At 51.9% G+C, this 27,124-nt stretch overlaps 1 protein-coding gene across 1 annotated transcript in view; it reads right to left on the bottom strand.

The window, feature by feature from the left end:
- MXRA5 (matrix remodeling associated 5) overlaps positions 1-25,537 on the bottom strand; it is a 28,615-nt gene extending 3,078 nt beyond the window's left edge. Inside the window, exons 1-6 of the mRNA XM_060001700.1 lie at positions 25,267-25,537; positions 22,617-22,832; positions 17,181-17,310; positions 16,544-16,934; positions 7,869-12,860; positions 3,590-4,490 (exon numbers count right to left, since the gene is read on the bottom strand). Of these exons, the coding sequence (XP_059857683.1) occupies positions 3,590-4,490; positions 7,869-12,860; positions 16,544-16,934; positions 17,181-17,310; positions 22,617-22,832; positions 25,267-25,313 (6,677 nt within the window). The 5' untranslated portion in view covers positions 25,314-25,537. The remainder of the gene's footprint in view (positions 1-3,589; positions 4,491-7,868; positions 12,861-16,543; positions 16,935-17,180; positions 17,311-22,616; positions 22,833-25,266) is intronic.
- Between the last annotated feature and the right edge of the window lie 1,587 nt (positions 25,538-27,124).

Genomic DNA, 27,124 nt, shown 5'->3' with positions numbered 1-27,124 from the left:
ATTTATTTACCAGTTAAGAACTCCCCGGTGGAGCCTGACCTTTGGCTGGCCTGGCCTCTGATTCGAAGATGTGAAACGCAGTCTAAGACATCAGCCCGGTTTGTGTGGGCGTGTGTGGATCAAATATTTGCCTGTTGTCAGCGTGGAGCTTGTTGTAATGATAAAAGCAGATAAAATTCTAGCGTCCTGGACAGAATGAATGTGCATTAACCTTAGGAAGAGGTGACATTTTTCCTAAAAGTTTTAGAGACGATGTTTACTCTTGACAATTTTTATGATGTTGTATCCCATTATGAGGCAAACAGGCAGCAAAGCAGCTACAGTATGGATCGCGTAGTTGTGGTTATACCCAGAGTTTCGAGGCTACGATTGGATTCTTCAGAACTTGGTGCTACTGGTGTACAAGCTTCTTCCCTAGAATCTGTAACGAAAGCGTCATGACCCTCACCAGCTCGTACCCTCCTGCTGACTTTCAGTTTCTCCACGTGGCAGACCTAAACTCACACACTGCTGAGTTAGTATTCGAGAAAGAATTTTCAGTTTAAAAAGGCAACATGGAAAGAAAGACAGAAATATCTTCACTAGGCGTGTGACCTTTTTATAAATATACATCGGTATGTCCTCCAGCAACGCAGAACTAATGTTTTGAATAACGGGGCGAAGAGATTTGGGAGGTTCCTACTTTAAACGTGTCCAGATTGAAAATCTCAATTACTTATAATTCTGGCATCTGCAGGGAGAGCTTGACTATTATCCCTAAATATTTCCTGCACAGTGTCATTCTAATAGCACGTCTGGAACCATGTCACTGATTTAAAAAAAGAGAAGTGTCTGCCTATGATGGAATTCAAGCCTGATTATCGTTCATCAAAGCACCTACCAACAAGGACCACGTCACGTGTTTTGTTGGCCACGAGCGAGAGTCCAGTCAACCTGAATCAGTAGGTCGTTCGATAGGCGTGGAGCAGACAGAGGTATTATAATGAGTCTTGGAGTTAGAATCCAAAAATGTATACAGTAGCACATGTCTGTAAACATTTAGAAACTCCTATAGCAGCAAATCCTAACCTTGGTCATTATCTGAATCAGCAGAGCGACTCTGAAAAAGATGCATGGCTACACATTACAGGAGACTTAGCTTCGAGACAGGAAAGTCCAGTATCCCTGTTTTACAACAGTCCCAGTGTGTAGGCAGGGCAAACAGCCCGTTCTTTTAAAAAACTCACATGGGCTGTTTCATTACACTTTTCTGAGAATGTCATTAGCCAGAAGCTAGGAATAATGAAGCTACAGAGACTGTGGCTTATGGTTTATAGAGAGATACCAGTAGCATGGCCCCAATGCACACCGGAACTACATTCTTTCCCTTCAGTGTTCAGTCAGCACTGCCTCAGCCTCGCCAGTGTCGATGGAAAACAACCCTCTGCGCGGCAGGACACCGGCTCAGCTGGAAGATACTGCGGGGAAAACCGGGCATGTGGTATTCCGGATCGACGGTGCAGGGCTCACTAGGCACCACCCAGCCATCTGAAGTTAAAATACGGCGACTTGGCCCTTCTCCTGCGCTGGAAGGAGACTGGGCAGACCAGACACAGCTGCGCAGAGCCTTGGGCGCTGCTTTGGGTCACGTCCCAGGGAGGAACCCGCGCCGAGGTGGCTTCCTGTCTGAGCTGCCAGGCTGTGTGGGCTGGAGACGCACCACAAGCCAGGGGGTTTCCAACATGACGCCACGGATGTGTCTTTGCTTCCTGTTGCCAATCACTGTCTCTTTCCTCTGCATCTTGAAACACTTATTAAAGAGACAGTGGCTTTTGGGGTCTACCTCAGGGTTTCTCAGCCTCGGCACTACTGATAGCAGGGGCTGGATGACTCTCCGTGGTGAGGCGTCCTGTGCATGGTGGGGTTTCGAGCAGCCTCCTGGGTCTCCACTAATCAAAGAGTATCAACCCTTCCCCACGAGCTGTGACTACTGAAAATGTGTCCAGACATGGATGAGTGCAGGCCTGGTAGACAGAACCGTCTAGTTGAGAACCACTTCCATAGACAGACAGGCGACAGAGGGTTAGAGATAGAGAAAGATCACAGAAGAGATAAATGACAGATGATATACAGAGAATACATGATAGAGACACATGGAAAGATACTATAGAGATAAATAATACATATCACATAGGTGATGACAGATAGATAAAAATAAATGATAGACAGATAGACACAGATGATAGAGAGAGAGGTAAGATGGATGGCTAGGTAGGTAGATAGAGCTAGAGACAGATGAAGATAGATGATAAGATAAATGACAGATGATATATATAGATACATAGAATAGATGACAGGCAGATGCAAAGATACTAGATAAACGATAGATATCAGACAGGTGATGCTAGATATATAAAAACAGATGATTGGTAAATAGGTAAAGGGTTTGAGCTAGATATGGAAAGGTGAGGGATGCCAGATAGATACATAGAATAGAGGATAGACAGGCAGATGGAAAGGTACCAGATAGATAAACGATAGATATCAGATAGGTGACGACAGATAAAAATAAACAATAGATAGATAAATAGATAGATGATAGTTTTCCTTGCTAAGACAGCATTTCTCAGCGTCAGCACTACTGATACTTGGGGCTAGACGACTCTCTGACGTGGGGCTGTGCTGTGCACTGTGGGGTGTTCAGCAGCATCTCTGGTCTGTACACACCACGTGCCAGTAGCATCCCCTCCTTGCTCCCCAAGTCTCATCAACCAAAAATGTCTCCAAACATGGCTCAATGTCCCCGGGGGACAAAATCCCGCTTGGTTGAGACCCACTGCTCTAGAGTCATACATCTGCGAATTGAAGACGGGGCAGGGCAAGGTGCTTTTTTTCCTAGCCAAGATGAACTCTTGGAATTGCAGATGTGCTACCTTTGTGCTGCCACTTGCCTTTAATTTCTTTGTTTTATCTCCTTTCCTTCTATTGCTAACACATTTTGAGATACGACCTGAAGCTCCTATGTGTTTTGTTGAGATTAGAATAAGACAAGAAATTGTTTTATCTAATTATTTAAATACAGTTAAAACTACGAGCATTTATAAAGCAGAAACTAACACACCATTGTAAAGCAATTATACCCCAATAAAGATGTTAAAAAAAAAAAAAAAAAAAACTACGAGCATGACAACAAAAGCTATTGCTTTATCTTTCTTTGGAGGCGGGGAGTAGAAAAGCAGGGCTAAGGGCTAGGTGTTTGCTCTGCATCTCAACTGATAAAGACAAGATTGGGACTTCCCCGGCGGTCCAGTGGTCAACACTCTGCGCTCCCAGTGCCGGGGGCAAGGGTTCGATCCCCGGGCGGGGAAGGAAGGTCCCACATGCCACCCCCGGGCGGGGCGGGAAACAAAGAAAAAAGACAAGATTGCATCGTGTGAGAAAGAAATGCCCCCGACCCGGCCCACACAGGAAGCAACATCTGCGCGTCAGCACTGCCGACAAGGAGTCATTCCTTCTTCTACCCGACCCCATGAGGAGGTTTCCCCAGCACCCAGAGGGGAGACAGGCTCAGGAGCCCCGGGACTGCTGGCGAGGCAGGAGCGCCACGTACCTGAAGAGCGCGTCTATCATCCTCTTGGACGGCAGCCTCCAGAGGATGCGCGGCCAGGGGTCTCCGGAAGCGCTGCAGTCCAGCCGGAGGGTCCCCCCGTAGCGGACGTCGGTCCTCTGCGGGGAGGTGCCCGTGATGCGCGCGTTGGCGGCGGCGCGCTGCACGGTGAGCTGCACGGTCCTGCGCGCCGAGCCCACCAGGTTGGCGGCCACGCACTCGTAGCGTCCGCTGTCCTTGGGTGCCAGGTTGCGGATGTAGAGGGTCCCGTTGGGGAAGACGAAGAGGTTGTCGTGGATGAACTGCGAAGGGCGGATCTGCGTCCCGTCCCCCAGCGCCCAGCGCACGCTGGGCAGGGGCGCGGCCTTGGCGGTGCAGTGGATGTGAATGCTGAGGCCAGGGGGCAGCGAGATGTTCTCCAGCTCCTCCTGGTGGATGACGGGTGGGAGGGCCGCCACGTGCAGGCGGATGGCGAGGCTGTCCGCGCCGGCGGCGTTGCTGGCCACGCACTTGTACACGCCCCTGTCTGAGAAGGACGCCTCCTTGATGGACAGGGTCCGGTTTTCGTGCAGCGTGATCCTGCCCTCGACGGGGGAGACGGTTTGCCACACCCTCCTGTCGGGGAAGATCCAGGAGATCTGGGGAGCTGGGGTCCCCTTGGCCAGGCACTCCATGGCGATGGTGTCGCCCAGGTAGACGGTGACATCCTTGTAGTGGGCGGCTAGGATCTGGGGCTGCTGCACCGTGACCGACAGCAGGACCACCATCCTGTCTGCTCCGTGCAGGTTTGTGGCCGTGCACAGGTACTGGCCGCGGTCCTGCACCTGTACGTTTCGGATGACGAACGTGCCGTTCTTCAGGACTTCAAACCGCTGTACTCTGGTGTTGGGGGTCATGAGAGCCCCTGGAAACCAAAAACAGGCACCGTCAGGTTCAGGGCAAACACGGTCTTGCCAAAGGGCGAAACAAGGATTATGAGTTAATCTGATTCTCCTCTTTATGTCCAGACAGTGAAAGCAAAAAAAAGACCCACCCCCAGTGCCTCTGATATTCGTCGTGGATGTTACGCTAATCCCCAGATCAGGGCACACGCCACCTTCAGGCCAAGGCAGCAGGCATGGTTTTCAGAGAGGGTTCTGGAAGCCGCCAGAACCCGTCAGGAACCCCAGGGTCTCCCAGGGTGGCCTCTTCATTTACTTTAGGTACTGGAGAGGCAGCCCCACTTCGCTCAGCCTCTGCCTCGCCGCGTGGAGGCTGTCCTCCTGAGGTCCCCAGGTCGGCTGCAGGGATGCCCCAGGTTCTCAGTCACCGCCTGCCTCTGTCCGGCCAGGGTCCCGAGAGCGACACGGGGCTGGTCGTGCTGTGCCCCGTCTGGTTGAGTTGCAGGCTGACGCAGGCTTCCTGACGGTGCCTGACAGCCCCACCTCTGCAGTCAGAGGGCACACAGCCGTCCACACGCCCGTCCTTCTCCCCACTGCCTACACCCCCTGTATTTTATAGCCCATCCCTCAGGACTCTGCCACAGTCGGGGTCTGTAATAATCAAGAGTTTCTGATGTTTTGACGTGTTGGGGCCTTGCTGACCTTCCAGGGATGGCCAATTCCTAGAGATATAGCAGAGGACCCCCCTTCCAAATGCAAACTCACCCATCCAGAGCCTGCCCCCCACTCCCTGCTCTGAGAGGCTCCCATACTCTGGGCCACCATCCACCTGCCCTCATCCCCCCAGGACAGGTACCAGACAACTAGGGCAGCCCGTGCACCCAGGACCTGCTGGAATTATTCACACCAGGCCGTCCTAACCCCGCTCGCCCTGCCTCACCTGTTCCTTCCTGCAAAAATCACAGGAAAGGCTCTCGTCTGGTTTCCCCCTTTCCCTCTGCCTCCCGACCGACCCTGGTGCTTCCCCGTGTAACCCCGCTTGGTGTGCTGTGCCCCTTCCTCTTGGCAACCGTGAGCGACCAAGTGTCTTTTCAGTGGCAGTCATCTCCTGACCTGTTAGCCTCACCTTACCTGAATAATAACAAATCCTATATTGAAAGACTGGGAAAAGCCCCAGCAAACCCTGAGTTTCAATCCTCCCACCCTATCCCACGCTGCTCGGTTCCCGGGTCCATGCGCCCGTCAGTGGGCTATTCATTTTAGTTTTGACAAACTCCTCTCCTTCTTTTCCTAGTCATTTTCTCTAAGCTGGGAGTCCTGCCTTTGCATGGAACCCTGGAACCCTGGACGCTGTTCCCAGCCCTAGTGCTGCGGATTCGTGTCCTCGACCTCCTAAGTTACCTGAAACTTCCCCCGACAAGGCTTTCCGTCGTGCACGGGGTACTGCAGGTGAGTCTTCCCAGCCCACCTGCTCATAGGGAAACAGGTGCTGGTTGACGACAGTATAACCTCCCTGCCTTCGAGGAGATGCAGGTCCTTCTGGTCTGGGTCCAAGCCCTCCTGGATGACAGGTGACTGTGGGCGTGGAAGGCCTCCTGCTGCCCCTCAACCACTTCCCCATTGAGGGATTTTATGATGCAGGGACCCCAAAGCGCTTGTCTATTTCACTGGGTTTCAGGTGGGAGGGAAGGCCCACTAAAACCGCCTGCAGATCACGATGGGCAGGTAGAAGGTGGCCTCCTGTTAGCACTCGATGAGATGATTTGGTTTACTGGGTAGAAAAGGTTCAATACAATAAGAGACATCGTGCAGCTCCAGAAAACAACGCTGGCTGGATGGGAGACTGTCTGGTTTGGGCATGAAATGAGGAAGAACTTTCTGAAAACTGGAGCTAGCTAACAAAGGAGAAGCCAGCAGTAGAAACAGATTCCTCGTCAGGTAGAGGAAGGTGCGTGACTGTCTAGGGAGGGGGCGTGGTCCAGGGATGCTCTAAATGGCATAGGGTACGGTGGACCCTAAGGATGAATGCAAACGGGATCTCCCAGGGGAGGAACACGCCTTCCTTCGAAGGCACAGTCCTTCTAGAATGAAAACCCCGTGGTGTTCCCCATTTGCTATTTCAAGCAAGTTCCTTATTAGAGCATTACGAAAGCGTTTGCTGTCAAATGCGGAGCTGATCAAGATGCTGGTAAGTTCCCCGTGCTCAGTGCTCTCTGCTCACCACTGGGGCACAGCCAACATGTGTGAGATAAGCAGGGAATGTGCAGTTCTCTCTAGTGATAGCAGCACTTGTCATTTCCTGGATTATCTCAATGGCAACCGAAGAAAACCCAACCCTCTGAACAGGATGCGAGCCTGAAGGACTCAGCCATGTTGAGAGAGAAGGGAAGAGAAAGGGGAAAAGGGAGGTCCGTTCGTGGAGGCTGTAGGCCCTCCGCTATTACTTTCTTCCGTCTCCTAGAATCTCTTTCGCCATCGGGAAAGCCGACGGTCATTTTATGAAGCACAGTGGTCTTTGGGCGTCCCAGCCTGCTAAGTAGAGACCACTGTATAGAGCCTTGTTACGGACTGAACTGCGTTCCGACCACAATTCATATGTGAACGCCCTGACCCCCCAGGACCTCAGAATGTGGCTGTATTTGGAGTTGGGGGTCTTTAAAGAGGGGATGGAGGTACAATGAAGTCATTAGGGTGGGTCCTGATCCCATAGGACTGGTGTCCTTGTAAGAAGACGGGATTAGGACACAGACGCACACAGAGGGGAGACCCTATGAGGACACAGGGAGGAGATGGCTGTCTACACACCAAGGAGGGAGGCCTCGGGAGGAACCAGCCTTAGTGACACCTTGATCTTGGATTTCAACCTCCCCACACTGAAAGGAAATACATGTGCTGTTCCAGCCGCACCATCTGTTCCGGCGCTTCGCGACGGCAGCCCGAGCGGACTCATACGATCCTATCTCTAGGTTCAAGTCAAAGCAATGCCTGATGAGCTCACACCAAGCTTCACTGACCTTTCAAGCCAGCGCGAGGACAAGAGGGGTTGGCACAGTTCCCCTCACGCCCCTCTGCACCCCGACATGGCTCGTGGAGGACTTCTGTGCTGGACCTCACTGGGAAGAGGCAAGAGTGGCACGGCCCTGAGCCTCGGTTAGGAATGCCCTACCCAGAGAAGCTCGCACGTGTTTCCATGACTCCATTAAAACCCGACACCCATTTTAATTCCCCACTTCCCGTGCCCGTAAAGGAATACACCTGTCAGCGGATTCTCAGATGTCCTTTGCCATCCCATCTGCCTGTCCCTCTGCCCGGAATCTCTGGTTCTACCTGCAGTCACGGACTCCAGTAAGCCCCTCCCCTACACAAGCCCTGGTTAAAATGCAGGTGTTTAAACACCCTACCTGTGGACGGCTTTGTCCAAGTCACGAAAGGCTTGGGTTTCCCCATAGCCTCACACGGGAACATGACATCTGTCTCGGCAGTGACGGACACGGTCTGGGGGGATTTGGTGACAATCTGGGGCTTTTCCCCGAGCGTCCAGAATTTGGATGCAGGTGGCCCTCTGGAAGAGAAGAGCTTTGAGCTGCTCTGATGGAAGCTTCTGGAAGGCTGGGCAGAAGATGTCATGAAAGGGATGGAGCTCCGGGTGGAGTAGACCAGAGGGATGTTTCTTAAGTTTGTGGAGGGTGGTGTCACGGTCCGGGGAAGGTGCAGTACAGGAGGTGCTGGGGGACCAAAGTCCACATGGGTGACGCTCTGAGGATGTATCCTGTTGTAGGGACCCGGGTTGACTTTTCTCCCTCTCGTCCCTGGGGCAGGAGAGGTGGGGACCCGAGGCTTCGGAGTAACTGTCAACTGTGGAAAAGAGAGGGTCCTGTTGAAAAAGAAAGGGACTCTTCCATCGGGATAATACGGGACTCTCGAATCTGGAAGCTTGCCAGCTGGGTCTCTTGAATCAGGGATGCTGTTGTCTCCAAACAATGTGGGGCTGCCGTTGAATGGGTCAGTTCCCCGGTCAGTCGACTTACTAGGAATGCTAGGATTGGACCTCGGCAACGGAACCACAGGAGTCGTTGAACTTGGTAATACCGGAGCCGTAAAGTGCCTATTCTCCGGCGGATCCCTGGACGGATATGCAGTGATTTCCGGTCTGCTGGTCAGGTGGGGCTGGCGAGTGACCACGTATCTAAAGGAGCTTTCTGTGGCCGTGTGTGGCCGCCTCACGGTTCCTCTCTGGGGGACCGCTGTGGCAGCGACTCTGGCTGGTTGGTGGAAACCTTGGACCCTCCCAGCCTCGTGGTGAGTATCTGGACGCCCTGGAAGGCCGTTTTTGGTCGTACCGTCCAAGGCTTCCTTTCGCAACTCCTGCTTTGGAGTGAAGGTAAATTTGTCCTGGTGGGAAGAGGGAGTGGATAATTCGTTTGGCTTCGATCCATGCTGAGTTCCTTCGTTATTCACTGAAGGTGCTCCAGTGGCTGGGGTCCCCCCAGCATAATGGAAGAAAATGTTTTGTTTGGAAGCGTCTGACGTTGGCAGTGTTTCTGACGTAAGAGGTGTGGGCTTTGCGGTGGTTTCAGCCAGAGACACACGAGTCGTGGGTGGGAGTGGGGTTGCTGGTTCCCCCACCAGGGCACGTGTGGAGACTTCATTCCGGTGTCTAATTTCAGAACGGAGAGTGGCTGGAGTGGTTTCACGATGACTCTGACCACTGATGGTGGTTTCCACCTGACCTGAAGATGCCTCTACTTTTAGGATGGCGAGAGTAGTTGAAGGGACCACTTCTTCCTGTTGCGAGAGCACAGAGACTGCGGCAGAAGGTGAAAACTCAGAAGGAAAACCTAGGTCCTCCGACTCTTTTAAAAAGGGTGAGTCTGTAAGAGCTTCTGAAGAGCTGGTAACAGGTGGGTCTGTCTGTAGCCGCCCAGGCTGGGCTGCCCTTGGAGGAGTCCACCTTGCACTTCCTGGAAAGCCAGAAGGAGGGGATGCCTCCTTAAACACTCCCACACTGGAGACCTCGGCCCCAGAAGGTGAGGCCACATGAGTGGCTGACTCGCCAGGGACCAGACCGTTGGTTTTAGAGTCCTTGATGTTTGTGACATCGTAATTCTTAATTTCCTTTCCGTCCGATACAGGCTCGTCTGTGACTGGAATTGTCTCTCGGAATTTATCATGAGATAAATGTGTTTCGGTGGCGGCTGTCCTGTCATCTTCCACTCTGGTTATCTCACGTGGGTCTCCAGTTGTGAGAGAAACGGTGGTGGGTGAAAGTACAACTTCTGAACTGGGGGTAACAGTGTTTGTATATTTATTTTCTGGGGAAGGGCTGGGCTTGGACACAGACGCTATAGAGCTCAGGGTAGAGGTGAGGTATCGCTGTTTCTTTGGCCTCTTCCCATGTTTCCTGCGTGGGGCGCCCCTGGATACCGGTTCTGCATGCTTCTCCACGTCCATCAGTCTTGGGGTACCAACGGTGCTGTCAACCCAAGATGTAGGAACCAGCAAGCTTTCCGCTTGGCTTGAAGTCTTCACTTCGGGTGCCTGAGTCAGTGGTGCCAAGAACGTGGCCGCTGGGGCGAACGTCGTGGGCGGGGTTTGTTTATGCCGGTGCCGGAATCGGTGGGGGCGCAATCGCCTCCTCCCGCTGGGTCTCCTTCGGGAAGGATGAGTGGTCAGCGCTGACGGGGGAGTGGCCTTTGGGGTTGGCCTCATCATGGCTACCGTGCTGGTGTCCCTGTCGAGCAGAACGCGAAGTGTGGTTCCCTTGGGGTGCTTCACGGCAGTGATGCTCGTCACGGCTTCCAGGGCTGAGTCCGGCAGCGTGGTGCATTCGATGCCTTGCCTCTTACTCTCAGGAATTCTGGAGCGTTTGGGGTCTCTCTCTCGCAGACCTCCTTCCTGCAGTGTCTGAGAATTCTCCTCTGTGCCCTTGGGAATCCGTGGGTGGCCCTGAGTGCTTAAACCACTTTTCACAAGCTCGGGGCTCTCTGTTTGCTCTTGCAGAGCTGTGTGTGCTGGGACTTCGGGGTCCCCTAAAATGGGATCTTCAAATGGCTCAGAGGTCCTGGTGTCAGCAACCCATGAGGCAGGCACTGGAGTAACGTGTGCGGAGGTGTGTCCTTTCGTCGTACTTTCACCTGGTTGTGAATTTGTCTCCAGATCTTGGTAAAAGTATGGCAGGGTCTCGGACTCCGCCAGGGAGATGGCATCCAGTGGAGACTCATACTCACTGGACGGAGACCCCGGCATGGACTCAGCGTCTAGTGTAGACCAGCCCTCTGTGGCCATGTTTCTGTCAGTGGGCTCTTCGCGGACCACATCCAGGGTCTGTAGAGTAGAAGATTCGTAAGGCACAGGTAGCGGTGTCGTGGCTGTAGCCCAATTCGAGTCAACTGCAGTGGGAGCTGCAGGCTTGGTCTTCTCAGAAAACTCCTCATCAATCAATTCTTCCAGGTGTGCGCTTGTCACTTTGGGGTCAGCAAGAATCACTCCGTCGTGGCCAGACTGGACCAGAGCCATCCTGGTGGAAGAAACAGTGCCGGAAACCTGCTCTTCCTTGCCAAATAAAGAGACATCTCCTGAGGACTCTTCTGCACTGGTTGTGGTCTGCACAGGTGATACTGAGCGGGGAGCAGCTGCAGGCAAAAGGGGTGTCACTTCTAGACTCTCCGATGGAGGAGTGCTGGTTCTAACGACCTGGGGTACTTCTGTTCCCTTAGGGAGATTTCTCCCACGCACTCTGGCGAGAATATCTGCCCACTGCTCTGGACTGATCTGTTTGTTTGCCACGTTTATCCTTCGTCTGGACTCAAACACTCTGCGACCTTCTGCGATGTTTGTGACTGGTTCCTTTTCGGAAGTCTTCCAGTGTTTCAGTTTTCTGCGCCCTTTCTTGGTTTTCTGACCTCCAGCGATGGCATCGTCCTTTGCTTTGATGAACATCTCTTGGTCCTTTGGATGGAGAACTCTCCTCATGGTGTTACCTTCATCTCCTAGGCCAGATCCCCCTTCATCCTCCACGACATCTCCTCTTCCTCTGGAAAGGGTCTTCCCACCTGGGCGTCTGCCTCTTTTCGATGACCTGGCAGATCCCTTCTTACTCACCGTGATCCCCACCGTAAAATGATCTGCCCCTTGCTGGTTGACAGCCACGCATCTGTAGTAACCACTGTCGCTTCCTTGGACCTTTGGGATGTAAAGAGCTCCATCGGCCAACATGTATGTGTGCGACGTGTTAGCCATGGCGTTAATTATCCTTCTGTTTGGAAGGATCCAGCTGATCTCGGCTTCAGGTATGGCCAGAGCATTGCAAGGCAGCGTCACCGGCTCCCCCGGGCTCTTCTGAATGGTCACGGTATGTCCGTCAGGGGGCTGAGTGACAGGTGGTTGCACAAGGACCCTATAGACCATTCGATCCATTTCATCCCTCACCTGCGCGATGCACTGGTACAAACCAGCATCTGACTGCTCCGTGGATTTGATCTTCAGCCAGCCGCTGGTGAGGATGGAGAATCTCCCGTCCTCGTCTTCCATGGGTGCCTTCAGGACAGAGCCATCTGGGAGCACCCAGGAGATGGACGGGCTCTCAGAAGCCTTCACGTTGCAGCTCAGCTGGCATGGACTCCCTTCCAAGACGGTCTGGGCTCTCTGCACCGCTCTGCTAGGCTCAATCATTACCCAGCTTCTGCTCTGAGACGGCCTCGCGTCTTTGGCGGACACGGTGACAGCATGTTGAGAGGAATAGGACAGCAGCACTGTTTGGGCCGTGCTCTGACGCCGGTTGAGCTGGAGGTGTATGGACGGCTGCGTAACCCACTCTGGCTCTGCCAGGATGTGGGCTCTGACGCCCGTGTAGTAGAGGGTCTCGTCGTCGGCGTCTTGCCTGTACTGGTAGCCGAGTCTGGGGTCTTTGCTGAGCGTGAGCTCCCGGTGTAGCGTCACAGGGACCTCGCTGTAATAGGCAATCAGCTTCCAGAGTTTCTCATAGTTTTCTCGCGTCATCGGACACTCGAAATCCAAGGCGACCGTGGCGTTTATCTCTATCTCTTGAGGGTCTGTCTGGTTCAAGTGTAGCTGGTACACGTCCACGGGCTTCTTGATGTCACAGACCAAGTTCACTGTGTTCCCGTGTTCGTCGCTCATATTCAGAGAGACGTTCCATACAGGATACTGGAAGCCCTGCAGGGAGGATGGGCTGTCGCCGTCCTGCTCTTGACTCTGATTTTCCTCGCTACTCCCGCTCCCGTTCTGTCTCAGAGGGGACTCGATAGAAGGCTTCTCACAGGCGATGTCCTGCAGCCTCTGAAGCTCTTGTTTGTGCAGCTTCCTGGGACTGAAGCACGTGGAGCACAGCTGACCCCCTTCGTAGGCCTTGTCCTTCTTGCATTTCAGAATCCCTGAAACATGCAATCACACACAAACATGCTATGAGTCAGTGACGCAAAGAACGGCCAGAGGGTTAACGCCTTTGCATCTTTATCACCCGGATGCACTTCCACCACGACTTAGGACCTCACCCACCTCGCTCTGTGACGTCACCTCTGACTTGAAGTCAGTTTAGCACAGTGCGTGGTACCTCACCGGGGTTTTGGAACTTCCGGACGGTGAGTGATGAGTACTTTTCTAAAAGGTATTTTTAAGTTAAAAAAGAATGGCTATTCATACGTATTAGACAAGTAACCTTTTATGAGGGCCCAGGAGAATCTATGTGAAGTCACTGCAACCCGTGAATATATTTCCAGGTTATAGGATCGACAGCTGGCATGGATCGTATCGTGTCTACCTTTTATAATTATGTTTTCTCTTGCTAGAATTATTCATTTCAGGCAGTGTTTACTTTTTGGATTCACATTCTACTCTTGGCTTCCCGCACATTAAGTCCTCCAGAATTTTCTCCTTCTCTGGCCAACACTGACTCTTTCACTGTTTCCTCCTTCTCTGCCCAACGCGTTACGGATGATGTGTTCCTTGAGTCGGTCTCGGCCCTTTCCCTGCTTGTGCCGAGGTCTCAGATGGCCTCGCCCACGTGCATGGTTTCAGTTACCGTTCACTCGCCAGTGATGAGTTCCAGCTGTGCTTCTCCCGCCCAGACTCATTCTTATGAGTCCCACACCCAACGTCCTACTTGACACGTCTATTAAAGGGCACAAAGGTTCCTCGAACTGACACCTATAGAACCACATTATGTTTCCTCCCTGCTAGACGTCTCGGGGCTTTTCTGTAGTCGTAACTGGGGAGACTAGAAAACTAGGATGCTTTCTGACAGTCTTCGTGGCACGTGTCCACTTCTTTCCATCCGCGCTGGGAATAAAACAGCCAAACTGCCGTCACCCGGAGTATTATAAACCTTCCAACCAACGTCACTATGTCTACTTTTGCTTCTCTGAATGCAGTTCTCTATTCGAGTTTCAAAATAAACATCTTGAGATGCAAATAGGATGGTTTGACATACCCCCCCCAAACATACATACACACAAATACAAGACATACCACACAGACACACATATGGACACACTCAAACATATGCAGACATAATGCATACATATGGGCACACAAAGGCACAGGCGTGTATCTCCAGAATGGCTGCGACGGCTCTCTACCCCCCCGAAGCTTCATGATTCCACCACCAGCGTGTAGTGTTCCTGCCGGGACATGACGGTTTTCAGCCTGTCCTGGACCCAGAGGGGTTTGGGCACTGAAATACGAACAGAGGTGACGTGTGTCTTTTCTGATTAAGAAAATTAAGAGGTCAGTATACCTGTCCTTCCTCATCCTTTGCCTGATTTAGCAAATCTGGCATCAAACGTAAAGTGGAGCCATCCATGAAAGAACCTGAATCTCAGCATCTCCACGTGGAGGAAAGACACCTGGCCGCTGCACGCGCCTAAAGGAAACTGCGGCCCATGAAACCAAAACGACAGGGAGGCACCAACTCACACCAGTCAGAACGGCCATCGTTAAAAAGCCTACCAACAATAAACGCTGGAGAGGGTGTGCAGAAAAGGGAACCTCCTGCCCTGCTGGTGGGAATGTAAATTGATACAGCCACTGTGGAGAACAGGATGGAGGTTCCTTAAAAAACTAAAAAGAGAGCTACTATATGACCCAGCAATCCCGCTTCTGGGCATATATCTGGAGAAAACCATAATTCAAAAAGACACATGCACCCCAGTGTTCACTGCAGCACTATTTACAACAGCCAAGACATGGAAACAACCCAAAGGCCCATCAACAGATGAATGGATAAAGAAGATGTGACACATATATACAATGGAATATTACTCGGCCATGAAAAAGAATGAAATAATGCCATTTGCAGCAACATGGAGGGATCTAGAGATGATCATACTGAGTGAAGCAAGTCAGAAGGAGAAAGACAAATATCACATGATATCGCTTGTATATGGAGTCTAAAAAAATGATACAAAAGAACTTATTTATAAAACAGAAACAGACTCACAGACATAGAGAACAAACTTACGGTTACCAAAGGGGAAAGGGGGGAGAGGGTACATTAGGAGTTTGGGATTAACACATGCACAGGACCATATATAAAATAGATAAACAGCAAGGACCTACTGTATAGCACAGGGAACTCTACTCAGTAAATAACCTACAACGGAAAAGAATCTGAAAAAGAATATATATACATACATGCCATATATATATATATATATATATATATATATATATATATATATATGTGAAAACAAAATTGTGACATGTACAAATGAAAACAAAATTGTGACCTAAGGTGTGTGGGCTGGAAGTTCCTCGATGGCCACAGGCTGAGAGGCTAAGCTGAAATTAAGGGTAGCAAGACCTCTCAGAGGAGGAGAGCTTTCAGTGAAAATCTGAACGCTGAAAAGAAGCCAGACCCTTGAACATCTAACAGAAGAGTTTTCTTGGTAGATGATGACCAGGTCCAATGACGCTGAGCTACAAATCAGTTCAGACGGTGCCTGGAACAGAAAGCAGCGCAGTGTGGCTAGAGCAGAGTGAGTACAGGGAACAGTGGGACCAGCCCATCGCAGGAGGGTAGGCACTGCGCTAGCCTGCACTCTAGAGCCCACGCGCCACAACTACTGAGCCCGCGAGCCACAACTACTGAGCCTGCGCTCTAGAGCCCACGCGCCACAACTACTGAGCCCGCGAGCCACAACTACTGAGCCTGCGCTCTAGAGCCCACGCGCCACAACTACTGAAGCCTGCACGGCTAGGGTCCGTGCTCCGCAACAAGAGAAGCCACCGCAATGAGAAGCCCGCGCACCGCAACGAAGAGTAGCCCCCACTCATCACAACTAGAGAAAAGCCCACGCGCAGCAACAAAGACCCAACACAGCCAAACATAAATAAATAAATAAAATAAGAAAGTAACAAATGTTTTTAAAAAACGAAAAGAAAAAGACCTACTCAGAGCACTCCATTTGCCTCCTCAGAGACAGGAGAAAGGAGTTAGACCCAGGCTGGTGGCTGTGAGGTTGGAGATGAGCCACGAGACTCAGGTAGGATAAGCTCAACGGGCTCTGAGGATGGGTTCCAACGTGGGGCTTGGGGAAGGGGGTGTAAAAGAAAAAAGGAAAAAAAATCTTTCTTATTTTGATGCAAAATCTACTTTCTTGCAACTTCTACCTATCAATCCTGGGTTTTTTCCCCCCCTCTGGTTCAGTACAGAACACCTGTATCCCCCATCACAGAAGAATAATCACATAGCCAGCCCAGCGTTCTCTTTTCCGAGCATCCCTGAACACTTCCTGTAGGACGAGGATGCATGGAAAATCCAACCTCTAGCTGTAACCCAAGGTCGAAAAGAATCCTCCAAACATGCCTGCTATGCCAACCAGAGCCAACTGTCGATCACTCATTAAATGATAATCGCTCTACGTTTCGATAAAGGATCCATGCGTTTGAATTATGCCACGGAGCTGTCTTGACATTTCAGTGATATCATCTCCTGCCTCACTGGTTTGAGGACGTGATTTCACCCGACCTAAGACGAAGCAATGGCGCAGAACGTAATCTGTCCAGAGAGGTGAAGGTTGGGCAGCTAAGGGTCACGCAGCCGCTCTCCTGTCCTTACCTCTCGACTTTGCATCCCATTCCAGAAACCACTTCATCTCACAACCACAGGACCACGGATTCCCGTGCAGGTAAAGGTTCTCCAGAAGCGGCATGCTCTGAAGCACGCCGGGGGGAAGGGTTGTCATCATGTTCTCGGCTAAGTAGAGGTGTCTCACGGTGGAGAGTCTGAAATAATCCAGAAACGTGAACGTGGAGAACGTGGCGGGGTGCAGCTGGTGAAGCATGTTTCCCTCTAAGTGAAGTAGCCTTAGGGACGTCAAGCCGCTGAACGCTTGTGGGTGGATAAACTCGATCTTGTTGTGGTCCATGTGTAGCCTTATGAGGTTCCAGAGCCCCCGCAGGGTCTCTCCTGTGATCACTCGAAGCTTATTGTAGCTGAACTTGAAAACCTACAAAGACAGGGAGGACGGGAAATCCTGTCTAAGATTAAATAAAAAACCTGAAAACCAACCAACCCACAACCAGGAAGAGAAACCAGAACAAAGGGCAGGAACGTAATGACATTAAGCTCGTCTCTTAGGTTAAAAAAAAAAAGGCCACTTAAATCATTGTTAGGGAACATTCTATAGCTTCCCCTCTTCACGACGGGTCCTAGAGGCTGCTAGTCGCGCTGTTCATAAATGCCCGGGGTTTACCTGGAGAGAAATGAGGTCTCTCAAAGCCCCGTCGGGGATGCTGGGAATGTCATTGCCGTGAATCATAAGCAGCTCCAACTTGGTCAGTCCCGCAAACGAGGTTTCCGACAAAGCCTGGATGCTATTGAACCTGGAAAATAAGTCACTGGAATGAGGAGCAGTGAAGTTAAAGCCCAGCTGGGAGGAGTTCCCAGCCCACCCAGGGGCGACTGAGCAAAATGTTGATTCTAGGGTTGTACTCGTGCCACTTGCAAAGCATAATCTTCTCTCTCTGTGTCCTTGTCTATTTCTAAGGTTGCAAAGAAACCCACACATTTTTATTAGCCTTCGTGCAGTGAAGGCGTGATCGCTGGGAGTTCTGACTGGGAGCACACTTACGTGGTCACAGGTTTGGGGAGATACATAAGAGTTAGACCTTTAAACGCAGCTGGTCGAAAGGGCCGCTCATTGGAAATCATAACAAAGACACGTGGCCAGCATGCATGGAAACCAAAAAACCAAAAAACCAAAAGACAGCTTTGGAAGTGGCTTTGCATATAGTAAGACAAGGACGTTCTCTGAAATAAACAGAGAAACAGACACCCTTATTTCGCAAAGACAAGCTCCCATTTCTGATGGGTGATGGAAGTTATCTGAAAACATTCTGGTGCGTTTGGGGTGTTGTTTTTGCAGAGAGATTGGTAAAGACGCTTCCTCGACCGGTCTGGAAATCCCTCGCTGCTCCGTGGTTAGTGACACCAGGGAATCCCCAAAGTGAATCCCTGGAGAACCAATTATAAGATGAACAGAGAATCCTGTACCTTGCTGTGTCGTAGGGCAGGAACCTGGGGTCAGGGCTTCTGTGGAAATCCAACACATCTATCCTGACATGGTTTCTGTACTTCCCCTTATCACCTCAACAAAAGGAAATGCATCTGTAGAGGAGGCCGGTAACAGCTCAGAGCTAACTCGGCAGGTGATGGCCAGGTCCAGTTTCCTCCTGAGACACATACGTGCCCCACACCTCGGTGATCACAGCCTCTAGGGAGGTGAGGTCCACCCCAGAGCTCAACATCCTGCAATGCACTGGCCAGTCCCCATGACAAGGAACCGTGGTGTCCCAAACGGTAAGTGGGCCCCAAACGTCATGTGCTGAAGTGGAGAGTCCCTGCCTTAACCCAGGTTGGGACAGGATGGGGGGTTGGTGTGCTGCCTCATTTGTTCATCATTATTTGGACGCTACCAAGAAACCTGCCCGAGACGGTGAACACCCAAGAGGGGATGAGTATCAGCGCGTAAACTCTTTTCCATTCCTTGTTGCCTGACGCTCGTCTGGAAACAGTTTGTGGGAGAATATTATCAGGGGAAGTTGGTGAGGCTGGCAGGGACCAGGTAATCTCAGAATTGGGAGGATGTAGAGAGGAAAGAGCTTCCTTTGTTCCAAGTCCACCGGGAAGTCACTAGAGGGTTTTCAGGAAGGCTGTGGCATGAAGAAAGTCACGTGGTAAAACAACAAAGGTCCACTCTGTGCAGAATGGGTCAGAGACAGACAAGAGGGGAAGGAGGAGACCACGTGCATCCCGGGGAGGGACGCCGGTGTCCGCGGGCAGGGTGGCCGCCGTGGAGATCAACGTACACGGGAAGTTTCCAGACGTGCTTAGAGCAAGAGGCCACAGGCGTGGCTGAGGGATGGAACTGCAGATAAGGAAAAGCTTGCGGGGGAAACACTTGCAAGTTGTATTTGCCACAGGATGTTGAAGAGGCTTGGCAGACGCCACGGTGAGGGTGGGACCCAGGAGGCAAGTGAAGACCTGAGACGTGCACATGCAGGAAGCATTCCCGAATGGACGCATGCACTAAGGGCTTGGGGGGAGGTGACGCCACCTGCGAAGACCCCAGAGGTAAAGAAGAGTAGAGAGGCCAGAGGGAAGAGGCAGGTCTGGACTCGGAGGCAGCGGGGGTGCAAGTCAAAGGCTCCACCTCTCAGGTGGGTCAGAAAGAGTCTGATGTTCCGCAGCACATTTTCGTTCAAGGCTGTGCTATTCCTCTCCTGGAATTTTTTTGTCTCCCCAGAGCCTCACTTCCAACTTGACGTCCAGCTACAACGGTGGGTGCCGCGGCGGGCAGAAGATAAAGGGGAGGAAGATGTTTGGGTGCAGGGGGTCACCTTGTTTGGATTCCCTCCCCACCTGAGTAAATCCCCTCAAAGTCCTGGATGGGGGGCATGTCAGCTCAGGAATCCTCCTTCCTGCATCCCTCTTCCTGGTGCTTCCTTTTAAGAGAGTGACAGATGCAGGAGCTGCTGGTGTCAAGGTTACAAATGCGGGGTGGGGGGGCCGGGGGGGGGACATTTCCAGGACAGACAAAAGACAAGGGAATCACGTGAATGGCAAATGCAGGAAGCATTGTATTCTCTCTGCACACCCAAGGGGTGTGGGTGAATTCTCTCCGCATCTGTCTAAAAGCCGGCAGAGAGACGGGGAAACTCACGTGGCAGTCAGGAAAATAATTTGACCGGCAGACTGAAATGACCTGGTGTACAGTCCCATCCTTTAACTGGTCAGCTACCCATCCTTCTCTCCAAAGCATCTTCCTCATCTGTTGACGGGCAATAACTGACTACATAACCAGCTAAATGGAATGATTTTTATATCAGAAACATAGAACCGTTTTGCAATATATACACATCTCAAATCATCATGTTCTACACCCGAAACTCATATAAGGGTGTCAATGATGTCGCCAATAAAAAAGAAAAAAACAAATATATGTAAAATTGCTTCACGGATACCCGTTAGGATCCCAAAGCAGAATTTAAAATGAAAAAGAGCTGATGGGCATGGGAGAAATTTCAGCAAGATGTCATCAGAACGCATCTTTCAATCAAAGGGGGGAAAATCTTTAAAGGTCTATAAATCAGACATTTAACTGCATGATATGTTCTTACTCAGAAATATTTGGAAAGTGATTTCTGAAAAAGCTTTGGGGCTGTCCAAACAGGAAACAGCAGATCTTTCTTTCAGTGCTGAGTGAGAACCCTAAAAACATCTGTGTGGGAATGAAAATTTTTCATTACTGCTCTGCCAATAATCCCTCATTCCTTGAGAGTTTTAAACCCTTTCCAGACCGTGAACAGGCAACTCAGACCCTGAGTTCTATCTGTATTAGACGTTGCTATTGTTTTTTTGTTTTTTGTTTTTTTTTTCCCCAACAAAAGGCACAATGCCAGCCTCCTTATCTGCTTCGAGACTGGTTTCCAGAAATAGTGCTGTGATATTATAAGAGTGATTTTTAAAATGTGGCACATTGAATAATGTTACAAATTAAGCCAGATGGAAGTAATATATGTGGGTGCAGTGAAGCTATTCCTTTTTTTCCCCTTTATCTTTAATATCACACAAAACCATCTCAAGATCTTATTGGAGATGGTAGGAAAAAGCATAATTTTGATATCTGTCTTTCATTCTAGTGGCAAAGCCTATAGGACACTGTAATTCACTGTCTTCAGCATTAATTGTTTAAAATGAAACCACCAAGAACTATGTTCTCATTGAGACGTGACATAGGTACCACGCTTACAAAACACGTCAATTTAAAGATGGGCGGAAGAGAACCCTCCTGGAAACTGTGAATGAGATGCAAACAGCTCCACAAAAAAACAGTTTATAGGTCTTGCAAGTCTCAAGCTATCACACAGCTAACTTTTGGGAGAGGATGCATGCGGTGTCTTCCCCAACCCCCCAGCCAGCCTGACAGCCCAGATCCTCAACACACAACGGGTGAGGCATTTGGGGCTCCTACACAGGAAACACAGCAGAAGACAGTCCCCCTGCACCTTCGATCCCACACTGTCTAGGGGGCTCCCCTAAGGCCTAACAGTAGCCCCGATTCTGTGCCCTGACAAGGGGTCAGCCTTGAGGGATTAGGTGGTTAACCCGCAAGAGGGACACTATGCTGAAAATGGCTCATGAAAGGGGCGACCCCTAAAGACAGAGCTCTTTTGCACCCCAGGAGGTGTAAGAAAGAAGAGAAATCATAGATAAGCTCTATTTTCCTTTCCACAAACTAGCACAGCCCATCCTAGCCTGACTCAAAGCAGCCCCAGTTCCCCTTCTGAATGAACTGTAAGATTGTGAAAAGGAAACTGGTTTGAAAATTGTAAAATGATTTAAAGATGGCAACAAGGAAACTGTTACTGTTCTCTCTGCTGGCAAAGCCAAATTGTTTTCCCCACGGAACCATCATCACTGTGTTAGATTTTTCAGAGTGTCAAATCGTAAAGTTTGCCAAACTTTTTTGGAGAAGGCTATTTAATGGTCTATTGCTATGGGTTCAGTGTTTTCTCTTATTGTCTTAACTTCCCGTTCTTTTATTCTACTACTGGACTTTATAATCGACAAATGCAAGAACGGTTGAAGCTCTGTACTCAGAGATGTCTAGGCAGGTTTACAATTTTTTGTTTCATCTTATGAAAATGTCCCCACAGCGGCTATTCATCAAACCCTAAATAATTTTGTTGTTTTATGGGTGGTAGAAAGTAGCGAATAGGTTTTGTTGAAGCAGTCCAAATGATTGTTTACTATTGAAGTTGTACATTGTTTAATATGAAAATCGCACATGAGTACCTGTAATTCATAGCAATGTACACTCATGTACAGAAAGCATATATGGGTACAAAAGGAAACTAAAATACAAAAATTCTACCCTGAAATGCTGCATTAAAATATCTGTTTAAAAGATACTAATATTGGGCTTCCCTAGTGGCGCCGTGGTTGAGAGTCTGCCTGCCGATGCAGGGGACACGGGTTCATGCCCCGGTCCGGGAAGGTCCCACATGCTGCACAGCGGCTGGGCCCGTGAGCCATGGCCGCTGAGCCTGCGCGTCCGGAGCCTGTGCTCCGCAATGGGAGAGGCCACAACAGTAAGAGGCCCGCGTACCGAAAAAAAAAAAAAAAAGATACTAATATTTTAAATAGGCAAAATCTGAAAGAACTCTTATTTCCTCAATGTCACAACTGCGTCACGCAGATAACCTACAAAGTGTCACAGATGCCTCACTTATTCCTCTTATTATTATGTAATAGTTCCTGAAGTCCATTTAGAATACTATTAGTATATTTATGTGTGTGTCATATGCTTTCATATCTGCATTAAAGAACTGTTATCAACGGAGACTTAGCAAGGAACTGAAGCTGTCCGAGACGGTTCGTTATTCAGCCTTGTGATAGAAGCTTCCGGTGACGGATCAATTCAGGTAACAGCCCCCAAAGGACCACATTTAGTATAGTTACAAATGCCCCCTCGATTCAGCCCATATAGGAGCACATAACGCAAGACACAGTGACACATAAAGGAGCATGTATTCGCAGTTACGTAAACGCACACACACATAACGAAAAACCAAATCAACACGCATGCGAGGAGGCTGCGATGGCTCAGAAAGAACGTGGTACAAACCCCAGATTGATTCTTTCCACATGTTTAGAAATCCCAGCGGGCACGGAAGCCAAGGAGCGGAACGTGCAGTGGACCTCGCTGGGAACATAGCAGGCGCAAGGATACGGACAGGCCAGCGCGGCGCGCGGATGTCCCCACAGCAGAATCAGCACCACGGAGAGTGCTCGCCACTGCGCCCGCGTTGGCATCTTGTCGGGGTGGGTCATCCCAGGACACCTGTCGTGGAACCACAAAACCAGATGTCAGGTAGCGCTTCCGTATTTCCAGCGGATCTTACTTGAATGTGCACCATGGGGGTAAGCTTCGCAAGACATCACACAGTACATGTCAGTGACACAAAACATGTGCATCAAGAAACAGAAAATTTATTTTTTAAAATCTTCCGCCATTCACTTTAATCGTTGCTATAGAATATAACCTTCCCTCCTGACTTTGGGATGACTTGGAGATCTCCCTATGCTGTGTAGGAGGGTACGGAATACACATGCCCACATACACGCTCATAAATGTACTTACATACATATGTGCGTGTACAAAGGTATACATACACAGACATATATATTTGTATAAATGTGTATGTATGTGTGTTCTTATAGATACAGAGAGAGGAGAGATACATTCATGTTTCTATAATAAAATGAATAATAAAAGTAAATGTTATGCGTCCGCCTCCAACGTTATTGCCGAGCCGTTGCTTATTGTATATATCGGAATAAAAAGCTTCTGAGGAAGGCCGTTATTATCAGAAGGGTTTCCTTCTTTTAATGCCATTCCTTAAAGTTTTAATTATATCTTCTTCAAGTGCTTACAGAGGCATTCACTAAAGCGAAATATGTTCCATTATATGTGGTTTTGTTTATGACCCTTCATTGCTTTTTCCTTGGAAGAGCCCAAATGTTGAGATGGTGCAGCACCAGAGTTACCGGAGAGGAAATTTGGGGCAAACCTCTGAAAAATCTGCCACTAGAGAAAGAGGAAAGGAATTATTTCCTGATGAAGAATCTTGAGGCAAACAAAAAAGATCAGTAAGACAAAAGAAAAAAAAAAAAGGAAGAAGGAGAAAGAGAGAAGGAAGGAAGGAAGCAAGGAAGGGAGGGAAGGAAAGAAACGGTCAGATAAATGTTAGGTTGTGGGCTTCCCTGGTGGCGCAGTGGTTGAGAGTACGCCTGCCGATGCAGGGGACGTGGGTTCGTGCCCCGGTCCGGGAAGATCCCACATGCCGCGGAGCGGCTGGGCCCGTGAGCCATGGCTGCGGAGCCTGTGCTCCGCCACGGGAGAGGCCACAAGAGTGAGAGGCCCGCGTACCGGAAAAAAAAAAAAAAATTAGGTTGCATCAGCTACCTCATTTAGAATGTCCGTGATTATTTTTTCATGCATCGGTCATGCCTTCCTTCATCGACTCATATTTCTGTCAACTCTTGCATGAAGTTTATTTGCAGAGAAGTAACACACATGGAGAGTAAAGGGCACGGAAGAGAAACGCGCCTGTCGGTTCGTCCCTGCTCTGGGCAAGCCCTCACTTCTGATCATAAACTCTCCCTCCGCTGACACGCGGTAGGGACACCCCGAGGCCGCAGCCCTTCCATCCGTTACAGGGCCTCCAAAGAGATGCTCTCTAAAATCCGGACGCGTCTCGCCTTTCAGCTGCCCCTCCAGAGCTGTCGGTGCAGGCGGCCGCGCAACAGGCAAGCGCAGCTTCCTCCGCTGCCGCTTTGCGGAGAGCAGCCGGCTGGCTCTGCTGAGCCCAGGTCTCCCCCGCTCCCGCCTGCGCGCTTGACCTCCGCCCTGGCTTTCTGCCGACGGCCTCCCGATGCCCCCTCCCCAGCCGCGCTCCGCATCCTGCCTTCCAGCCGGCTCCCCCCGGAAGACCGCAGGAACGCTCCCCCGGGAACCCTGGTCCCGAGGTCTCGAGGGAAAGCGCCCTGAGCCTGCAGGACCTCCCGGCACGCCCGGAGAACCCCGGGAGGCTGGCCACGGGACATCAGGCGATAGACAACCTGGAGGGGCCGGGCGCGCGGCCCTGCGCCCCTGGCCGGCTTCCAGCGCCCGCGCTCACGCGGCGGGCAGGCGGCGCGGTGAACGCCGAGCCTTCCCCGAGCGCGGCTCGGGTGGCCCCGCGGGTCTCTGAGGCCTGGCACCCGGGCAGCGAAGGACGTCTCTCCCAGACGGTGACTTCCCCAGCTCCCGCGCGGCTCAGCCCCCGGCTGAGGGGGGCTTCGCGTCTCCCCCTTTCCAGGGGAAGACGAAGGGGGAGAAGGACGAGAGTCTCAGCCCCCGGAGCGAGGCGGCCCTGCAGCGGCGGTGTCCCCCGCCAACGCAAGAGCGCAATCGCTTACGCTGGGGGATCCCCTTGGTGACGCCCTGGAAACCGGGGAGGGATGAATGAGAGGTCGCGAGGGGGAGGGAGGAGAGAAGAAAGGCTCGGGGGTTCCTTAGACCTACTCAGCGCATCTTCCCGGAGGATTCCGTCAGCCTCTCGCCTGGACGGAAGCCGGCCCCTCGGCCCCTCCACTGTAGTGCCAGGAAACAGTTCAACACGTCTGCTTGCCCTCGCCCCCCGCGGCACAGGTCCGTCCCGCACTCTCGTCACCCGCCCCTGGCAGACAGAGCCGGCTCCCCGCCGCGCACCCCGGCCGCCCTCGGTCCTCACCTGTCCTTCGGAAGCCGCGGCACACGGGAGCGCTGCGCCCAGAGCATCCGCGGGGCCGGCGCGCGCGCGCGTCACCGCCGGGGGTCCGCCGGGGCCATGCCCTTCCCGGGGCCGGGGGCGAGGCGGCGCGGCTTCCCAGCGCGGCGCGGCGAGCCGGCGCCCTTTTATGCGCGTCGCCCAGAGACTTCCCCGAGTGCACGCCTCGGCCCACCCCCGCCCTGCCCCACCCCGGGGAGACGGGGCGCGGGCCCCGGCGCAGGGACCCTGGCCGCGCCGCTCTGCGCTCAGCCCTCCTCTCGGCTCTTCATGGCGCCGCGTCCCGAGTGGGCACGCCTCGTCCACGCCGCCGGGACGACCGGCAGGGGCCAAGCGCACACGGCTTTGGGAAGGAGGGCTGCGGGTCCAAGACGAACTCTGGGGACCCGCGGGAGGGGCAGAGGCCCGGAGCGCGGTGCGAACTGCTGCTCGAAGTCCGCACCCGGAGCGCCCTTCCCAGCAGAGTTGGAGAGGGTCTCCTTCTTTCCGCAGAGGAGAGAGGGAACAGGGTTTGCACTCTTCCGGGCGGGTCGGAGTGTTCTCTGGCCGCGCCTCCGAACCCCGGGGTTGGCAAGAGCCGGCTGCGCCCGCCGGCATCCCACCGCCCCCCCGACCCGGAGGGGCAGGCGCGGCTGCCACGTGAGCCCCGCGGCCACGCCCTCCCGCCTCTGCTGTGGCTCCTGGCCGCCAGCCTCCCTCCCCCTGCCAGGATCTTCCTGCCAAAAAGGTGGAATGCTCTCGTCCCGTTTGGAGAGCCCGAGGGGGGCTGGGCCGCTGCCGGCATTCTGGGGAGCCCGGTGGTACTTGCTGGGGCAAGTGACAACCGCTTGTGGACAGGGCGAAATAACAGAGGTTGGCGAGGACCCTGCGTCCCCAACGCAGAAGGGAAAGGGAGAGAAGGAGGTATCCTGGTTCCCAGGAGGAATCAGATCTGGGCAAGGGGACCAAGGGGTCAGGTGAGGACTTTCATCAGCAGAGCCCCCCTGGGCAGAGCTAGGAAGAGCACCCACTGTGAAGAGAAAGAAACAGGGGTGTCCCAGGGCCGGCATCCAGGAGGGGAACATGCCAGGTGTCCTGAGTGAGCCTGCGGCATGCCTGGTACCTGTCCAAGAGCTGCCAGGAGGTGTCCAGAAATGAACCTTCAGATGAGCTGCTTCTGATGCACCCAGTATGGACTGGCCTGGTTTCTCCTGAAAAGTGTGTAGGAGGGACTTCCCTGGTGGCACCGTGGATAAGACTCTGTGGTGCCAGGGCAAGGGGCCTGGGTTAGATTCCACACGCATGCCGCAACTAAGACCCACTGCAACCAGAAACAACAACAAAAAAGTGTCTAGGAATTCCTCACTGCCCCTTGCCCAAGGTGGCGGGCATCCACCAGGTAGATCAGGGGCCAGTTCATAAGTGGGTCCATTCACTGCGTCCATTAGCAATAATGTGTGTTGACATATTTCCAGGGACTGGTTTTAGGGATCCTCTTTCTTGACATGCCCCAAACCCTTTAATTACATTTATTAAAAACCTGTCCCCAGAACATCTCCTTAGCTTTCTTGCGTGGCTTTGCCATCCACCTACTCAGCTAAACTGGAAACCCAAGTCACGGTCCCCATGTGCCTCTCCTCTAGGACCTTGAAGCCAACTGGTGGCCAAGTCTAGTGGATTGCGACTCCTGAGAATTGCTGAGCCCAACGGTCTTGCCCGCTCGGTACGGTAGTCTGGTGCTCAAGTCTTAGCTTCTGCCTGCCTCTTCCTTCATCCATTGTTTCTTTGTCCCACCACCAACCTGGAGGGCTGCCCCATCCTCAAAACAAGTTCTGAAGTTGTC

This window comes from Delphinus delphis, chromosome X, assembly GCF_949987515.2.
Source record: "Delphinus delphis chromosome X, mDelDel1.2, whole genome shotgun sequence".
NCBI lineage: Eukaryota > Metazoa > Chordata > Mammalia > Artiodactyla > Delphinidae > Delphinus > Delphinus delphis.
The sequence above is the reverse complement of the archived record's forward strand: the minus strand, read 5'-3'. Positions and strand labels throughout refer to the sequence as shown.